The 8,581-nt window shown below is 34.7% G+C and overlaps 1 protein-coding gene and 1 long non-coding RNA gene across 2 annotated transcripts; both read right to left on the bottom strand.

Moving 5' to 3' along the window:
• Positions 1-4,145: 4,145 nt before the first annotated feature.
• Positions 4,146-6,112, bottom strand: LOC131599302 (uncharacterized). The gene is made up of 4 exons (XM_058871708.1): positions 5,875-6,112; positions 5,557-5,652; positions 5,245-5,400; positions 4,146-4,335 (listed from the first exon to the last, which is right to left on the bottom strand). Exons 1-4 carry the CDS (start codon positions 5,985-5,987, stop codon positions 4,299-4,301), a joined length of 402 nt encoding a protein of 133 aa, XP_058727691.1. The 5' UTR covers positions 5,988-6,112; the 3' UTR covers positions 4,146-4,298.
• A 963-nt stretch (positions 6,113-7,075) lies between these two features.
• Positions 7,076-8,581, bottom strand: LOC131599303 (uncharacterized). The gene is made up of 3 exons (XR_009282697.1): positions 8,329-8,581; positions 8,064-8,216; positions 7,076-7,212 (listed from the first exon to the last, which is right to left on the bottom strand). It is a non-coding gene; the product is annotated as an uncharacterized LOC131599303 (long non-coding RNA).

Below are 8,581 nucleotides of genomic sequence, written 5' to 3'. Positions count from 1 at the left end.
CAAAGAGTATGGTAACAAGATGCAACGGTGTACACGCCATCCGTCTCGTGCTGCCAAAAAACAGAATCAGCATGGTGTTCATTCAAGACAACCGCAGCTAACAGCAGAGAGATGTTGTCAATTTTGGCTTCTAAGCCAGCAGCTCCAGCCGGGACAGCAACTTCCGGTCCTGCAGCGACATCCATAACAGCAGCTTTCGGGGCAGCAGCACCAACCAAAACAGCAGCATCATCCGGGACAGCCATCGGCTCAAGGAAATGGTCAACGGAAATACCTAAATCCCCCCAAATCCATGCCCCATCAATCCACCCACCCATGGCACCAATTGAAACATCTTGCAACAAAGAACAATTGTAAAGATTCGAGAAAATATCCTTTAAGAGTTCACCATCCATCCAATGGGATTTCCAAAACGATATAGTATGCCCGTGTCCAACCTGAAAATGAAAATTGCTAGTAAAAAATTTTTCCGGTAACTCTTTACCCAAGGAGGATAAATCCGCCCACCACACCGAAGAAGTCCTATCCTTCTTTACGTTCAAACGATCACAACTCGTCCTTAGTTTCACATCCTCATACCGAGCTTTTAACATTCTATACCATAATTCATTAGATGCACCGAAAATCCTCCAATTCCACTTCAAAGGAAGCGCTTTATTAAATTGATCCAATCTTCTTAATCCAAGACCGCCTTTCTCAACCGGAAGACACAAGTCATTCCACCTCACCCAATGCATTTTCCTTTTCTCTTCCAACACTACCCACAAAAAGTTGCTTTGCATCTTATCAATCTCCGCTATAACCTTCTCAGGAGCTTTGTAGAAAGAGAGAGTATAGATCGCCAAGCTACTTAAAACCGATTTTATGAGAGTGATCCTCTCTCCAAAACTAAGCCACCGCCCTTTCCAAGAATTCAATCTCCTCCTAACATTATCCAAGAGAGGCTTCCAAGAAGAAATTCTCCTAGGATTTGTTCCAATAAAAATAACGAGAAATTTGAACTCCTTCTCCTCCGTCCTACAATTAAGGAAATTGGTAGAAACTCCCATAAAGTTAGGGTTAATATTAATCCCAATCAACTTGCTCTTGTGGTAATTAATACCAAGACCCGACGCCATTTCAAAGCTCCGTAAAACTGCCTTAATGGCCCAAAGATGATTTCAACTCCCATCGCCTATTAAAAGCGTGTCATCGGCAAATTCGAGCATGTCTATAAAACATTTTCCGTTCACATTAATTCCTACAAAATCACCATTTTCGACTGCTCTTCCTACCAAAGCCTTTAACCCTTCCGCTACCACAACAAAAAGAAAAGGGGGGATAGGGTTTCCTTGATGAAGACCCCTTTCCACTAAGAATTGCTTTGTTGGACTACCATTAATAATCACCGACATCTTGCTCGAGAAAACAAGCGCCTCCATCCATCTCATCCACACATTCCCGAAACCCAACCTCCTCATCATGTACCTAAGGAAACTCCAACTCACTTTATCATAAGCCTTTTAAAAATCTACTTTAAAGAGAAGACACTCCTTTCCTTCCTTACTCACGAAATCAACTACCTCATTGGCAATTAGCACTCCATCGATCATTTGTCTTCCCGGGATGAAGGCACTTTGACAATTTGAAATGATGGAAGGAAGAACTTTCTTGATCCTATAAGCCAAAAGTTTTGCAAACATTTTGTAAATAATCCCCACAAGGCATATAAGGAGGTAATCATCTAAAACTAAAGGATTACCATTCTTCGGGATTAGAGAAATAAAAGAAGATGTAATACATTTGGATAACACCGCTCGGAATAAAAACCATTAAAACAAGCAAAGACATCTTCTCTTATAAAAGACCAACACTTCTTAATAAAAAGAAGAGAAATACCATCCGGACCCATACTTTTAGAACCATCACAACTCCACACCACCTCTTTAATTTCCTCAATCGAAAAAGGAACCTCAAGCGACAAAGATTCTTCCTCACTCAAAGAATTAAAAATAATTCCATCCAACAATGGTCTTTCAAGACAATCCTCCTTGAATTTGCTTTCAAAGTGAGACCTATCAGTTTCCTTCACCGCATTGACCGAATGAACAACCCTTTCACTAGTATTTAACGAGCAAATACGATTCCTACGCCGCCTCTCCTTCACAACACTATGGAAGAATCTACTATTAGCATCCCAATCATTTAACCACTTTAATCTACTTTTTTGAATAAGCATAATCTCCTTTAACTTAAGGTTAAACCAAATGTTATTAGAGGCTTTAACCTTATTAAGGTGAACCTCCTCCTCCCAATAATCCCTATCATCCCACTCATTCAAAGCCTTCACATCCTCATCTATTACCAACTCAACCTTGCCGAACACATCTTTTTCCCACCACTTCAATCTCTCTTTAATTAAAATAAATTTCTCCTTCAAGACAAAATCTCCTCTCCCATGAACAATAATCCCCTCCCATTCCTTCTTCACAAAATCAAAGAAACTCTTATCATTAAACCATTCATTATTGAATTTGAACGATTTGGACCCCAATCTTCTTTGTTAACCATCAACCAAACCGAGCAATGATCAGAAACATCCCTCATACCAATCCATTGGCCAACAACACCCCAAGACGAGATAATTTTATCGGAAACAAGAAATCTATCAATTCTACTCTTTGATTTTCCATCCCCACTGAACCAAGAAAACCTCTTTCCTTTGCTAGGTACATCAACTAATCTGACTTCATCAATAAAATCCGAAAACTCCCTCCATTCCATATTGCTACTTCTTGAGGAAAGACCGCATCTCTCACTCCGCTTCTTCACCGCATTAAAGTCTCCCCCTATTATCCACTCTCCATCTTGGTATTTGTTTTTCAAATCAATTAACCGGGACCATAAGATACGCTTAAGAGACAGAGAGCAAGCTGAGTAAACATTAATTATATAGTAACAATCTCCTTTCCACATAACTTTTGATCCAAGGAACCCCAGACCGCGAAAGCTAGCCAAAATAGTAATAGATTGGGTTCTCCATATGGACAATAAACCCCCAGATTACCCCTCCAATCCTGAAAAAGAATAGTCCATTTCATCCTCCCCCACATGCTTCTAACTATAGAAACTAGTATATCTCTCATTTTTGTTTCCTGTATAAGAAAAAAATCAGCCCTTCCTTTTGATATCATACTCCTTATCTTTTTTCTTTAATACACATCATGGTTGTTTGTTAAAGAATGAATTATCTTTTAAGTTATTTAACGAGGGTTTAAAAACCCCATAATATGTTACTTTTTCTTTAATATTGACCTTAACTGACGTGGTATGTCACGTAATAAGGACAGAAAATATTGCGAAAATCATTGTTTAAAGAAAATTTTTGTAGGAACTAAAATTGAAGAAGATTGTCATATTTATAAAGACCCCTAACATATTTAACCCTTAAATTAATTACATACACTAGTACAAAAATGTTAATTTACACCCGTTTTTTATTAAATTTACACCCATTATTTTTAATAAAAATCGGGTGTATATCCACAGGGTGAGAAATGTCTACAAATTTACACCCGTTATTTTTAACAAAAATCGGGTGTAATTGGGCGTAATTACGTTTTTAATTACACCCTGTTTTAATAAAAATCGGGTGTAATTGGGCGTAATTACATTTTTAATTACACCTTGTTTTAATAAAAATCGGGTGTAATTGGGCGTAATTACGTTTTAATTACACCCTGTTTTAATAAAAATCGGGTGTAATTGGGCGTAATTACGTTTTAATTACACCCTATTTTAATAAAAATCGGGTGTAATTGAGCTTAATTATGTTTTAATTACACCCTATTTTAATAAAAATCTGGTGTAAATATGTTCTTAATTACCCTCTATTTTAGTAAAAATCGGGTGTAAATACGCCATTTATGAATGAACAATTATATCTATTTACACCCTATTTCATACACACCATTTAGTTATATTTTATTTTCAGTCATAATATTGCAAATACTATAAAATCATACACATAAAAATCATATTTTCACTAAGTCAAAATATTTTTAATATTAACCAAAAAGTATACAAAATCATGTGCAGTCATAATATTTCAAGTACTATAAAATCATACACATAAAAATTATATTTTAACTAAGTCATAACACTTTCTTCATATATAAGTTTTCTTCTTCTTCTTCTTCTTCTTTGGCTTTTGTTTTGGCAACATTTCTATCTCCTTATCCTCTTCAACCATTTGCATTTGATCTGCTAGATTTTGCTCCTCAACCTTTTGATTTTCAACCATTTGCAAATATGGTCGATTATCTCTTTTTCATATGGTGACGTGTCTGTAAATATCTACAAGTTCAACATATAATAAATTAACAATATTAAAACAATAATTTACATGTTTTTCAAAAAATACATGAAATACATTATCAATATAAGTTGTTTCTTAAATCTAAAATACAGAAGATTTAGTATTATAGATGTTCAAACCTGACAGGATCACTTAACTATTATAGGAAGCAGTTATATAAAATTTAATGCATTAAAGATTCAGTACAAACAAATGAAATATGAAGTACAACACTTTTCTATTAGTCTTTTAGGTTTTACTATCAGTAAATAAATTATTGCATCTGCTGCAAATGAAATTTTCATAAGAAATTTGAACACAACAAAAAAAATAGTTGATGCAAACAGAAAACACCAACCCCCTTGGGTAGGGACCTAAGGACATGAAGCTTACCCCATGCACACTCTTCTCCATTCCCACAAATTCAAGTTTATGTTTTCAAAAATTCTAAATGGCTCAATATCATTCTTCATCCAAATTAAGTTCTAAAACAACTTTTTTTTTCTTAAATTTGTAACGTGTTTGTTATTTATATAGAATTATAGGATGCTGTAAACCTTATGTTAGTTGCCATGATTGAAATCACACTTTTAGAAGTACCTTCCAAAAATATTCACACTAGATATGGTTGTAAAGTCTTGCATACAATTGTCTTTTTTTTTCCAAACTTGATTTTATTTTAAAATAAAAATAAATATTGAGTTTTATTTTTATATAAACACATGTCCATGAGTTGAAAATTTTGCTACACTAGTATATAAATAAAAGAATAAAATGAGAAAAAATGTACATTAAAGCATACTATTTAGTCTTATAGTCTTATGACATCATTTTCATTTCTACTATTTTTTACAAGATGTGCTCATATATTACATTTCAAATAAAGAGATATATCTAATATAAAATACCTTGAAAACCAAGTGTCGAGAACATCCAGATCCTGAAATATGTCAACCTCCTTTCCATATTTCTTGTGAGCCCAAAGGACACATATCACCAGCAAGAGAGTATATGAAAGCAGGGACCATAAAGCAGGAATAATCCAAGCAATTTGCCACAGCTCACTTAAAGGATCGGTTGCATTGAAGTACAGTTAGTTAAACACAGTAACAAATGATCATTAACAATATTATCTCTAATTAATTTTATTTAAAAATGCTTAAATGAAAATCTGTTGCATCTCTAAAATCAATGCATCAAATATCTTTTGCAAAAACTACCTCAAATCCAATCCATGCAATGGAGAATAGCACAGACACTGCAAGGGTATTCGTAAATTTTCGGTAGATCTCCATCTTAGCCAAGTTTCTCCTTGTCTACACCCAAAAACAAATAGAAAATGAGAATAAGTAGAAATGGTATGCCTAACTCACATATTTCACATTATATAAACCTCAATCCTTAGTAAACAATTCTTGCTTCCCCCCCAAAAAAGAAACACGGCCCAACAAAGATTAGAGGCAGTGGTTAATTGATTATCATTACACTCATAAAAACAGCACTGAAGAGTATGGAAAGGAAGTGAAATTATTAATTGCCTGCAGTTTCTCCAAGGTTTTAGATAAGGAAGAGAAGATCCAGAGAATGAAGCATGAGTCAAGGCAAACAACAGGTAGTACGAACAGCAACTAAGATTTCCCAGAGAAGTCATTGATGTTCCCCAAATGCTCAACAAGCTCAAACGCAACAGCAGATATAGTTCAACAATGATTCAAACTATACATAAACACAACAACTTTAGTATATTAACACAACATAAAGATAAATTACAGTTGTAATCGTAAACAATCATTAAACAAAATTAAGATTACATCATAAACAAAGTATGATGAAATTCAAAATCAATAAAAATGTATTTAAAAATAGAATTACCTCTTGGAAAAATTACTGTCAGAGGTAACAGTAATCTTGGATTTCTCCCTGGTAACAGTAACAGAATCACCTAGAGCACTAGCTTTGCCACCGACCTTGATCCTCTCTTGAAGAAACTTCTCAAGGGAAGCAATGTCCATGATCTTGTCTTCAACTGGCTTAGCACAGTCAATGGTGAAGGTTGCACCCTTCTTCTTTCCCTTGGCACCAGCTGCACTAGCCCGACTCATTTTTTCTTCTCTTTTTGCAAATCTCTGAATCATCACATCCAAAACAACAGATAAACATTCTTACTCTTCTCATATCATCAAAGCATTATCACAATATAGGGTTCATATAAATTTCACTAAAATCAATTGAAATTCAATAGGGGATTCAAATTTCGGTCCATAAATCTAATCTTACAAAACTAGCAGATTCAAATTTCAGTCAATAAATCTAATATAATTAAACTAAAAATCTTAGAAAACTGGGAAAATCATTTCTCTCGTTGAAGAAATAGATGGCACTGTAAACAAAATAGATGAGAGAAAGAAGGTTACCGTTCAACCGGCGGCGAAGAGTACGAACGGAGATAAAATCAGTTTCTCCGTAACTACAACCAAACATACACTATCTTATTTTGTTAACCACTGCCTTCATAATAATCTTAAAAATCAATACCGTTTAATAATTGATAAATACGAAAACAAAACTAAGATAAGATGAGATGGCTTACCATATCTTCAATTTCTTAATATGTTTCTTCAGAAAATCCTCATCAACCTTCTCAAGCTTCCTATCCTCCTCACCATCACCATCTCTCCATTCCTCCAACCTCTTGTCAGCATTAGCATGTCTCAATCTCCGCCCACTCATATCCCTACACGCGTCAAAATTGTTATCCTTTTCTACTATAGTAACTTTTCGACTATCCTCCTTAAGATGGACCACAAATGTTAAGAGGACAAAGCTCATCATTCGAAAAAATAAGTCACCACTACATCTTATGACTATTAGAGAAGCTGCATCAAAGATGAAAAGGAAAATGCAAACTGAAATTGTTTTTCCTCCAAAATCTGTCTTTCGAATTTGAATTTTTATCATTTTTAGGAGGTGTGCATCAAACAAATAGCTCCAAGTGCTTGGTTTCAAGGTTAGATCTGGATAACCAGTTGGCTCAGACCAGCATCAGTCTTTTGTTTTTTTTTAATACAAAATGTTTTTATATTATTGAAGGAAACTTTTTTACTTTTATTTTTGTACATCCTATGAGTAACCAATTTTAGCAAGTGCCAGCAAGTTAACTAATAAGTACTACATGTTTGGGAAAAATATTTTACAAACCTGATTTTGAATTAAATTGGTATTGTAAAACCGAGTTTGAAGTAAAGTGGTTTATGTTTAGATACCTTTAAACTAACACAAAAGCTGATCTAAAACAATGTGCAAACTTATCAAACTAACACAAAACAACTTTTAATTGATTGGAGTCGAACCAGGGTTTGAAGGTTAAGCAATCAAACAACTACATTTTAGCTAAAATTCCGGTAGACTATCTCAATTCTGACGGGTTTTCAGAACAAAACCAAACACACACTTATATCATATGTTTGAAAGAGAGAAAATCAATTCCAATATTCAACACAGTAAATCCAAACGAACTAACAAAGAAGAAAACAGAACCGTACAAGATGAAAGTAATCAGTGAAGCAATAGTATACCATGCTAGGAATGAACTAAATCATGATAATGTATTCAAATCATAAACTATTCTAGCCAAAATGGCATAATCAAATACCAATCAATAATTATGAAATCACATCTATATTCAAAGCCAAATCATCACAAGGTAAATTGAAAGTTTGAAACATACCAAAGGAAAAGACCCACTCAATCCAGAAGCGTTGTGTTTCTCTTTTTCTCCCGATCCCGGTAATTTCTCACCGTAACACGACTCAATTTGTCCCTCAACTTCCCCAATTGCAGTGAACAAAATTGCCACCATGACTTACCCTCAACAAGAACCCTAAAATAAGAGTTTCAGTGTTAGAATTTCTGAAAATGCAAAACCACAGGTAATTATTAGAAACCTAAAATGGAACAAACATTCATCAAATTTGGGAATGGAAGAAGCTTACCGAAATGAGAGTGAAGGAAACGGTGACGGGTTTTGCAATCTTCTGCAAACTTCTGCTTACCGAAACGAGAGTGAGCGAGTGAGCGAAGAAATCCACATAAACCCTTACCGAAATGAGAGTGAAGGAAACGCTGGCGGGCGACGGGTTTTACAAACTTCTGTGCGACTGAGCGAGCGAAGAAATCAAACTTTGGCAGAGTTGAAAGAGTTTCGTGAAAATGGGTTTCGTAAAATCAAACTTTAATCTCGCTAAA

This window comes from Vicia villosa, linkage group LG4 (genome assembly GCF_029867415.1).
Source record: "Vicia villosa cultivar HV-30 ecotype Madison, WI linkage group LG4, Vvil1.0, whole genome shotgun sequence".
Classification (NCBI taxonomy): domain Eukaryota; kingdom Viridiplantae; phylum Streptophyta; class Magnoliopsida; order Fabales; family Fabaceae; genus Vicia; species Vicia villosa.
The sequence above is the reverse complement of the archived record's forward strand: the minus strand, read 5'-3'. Positions and strand labels throughout refer to the sequence as shown.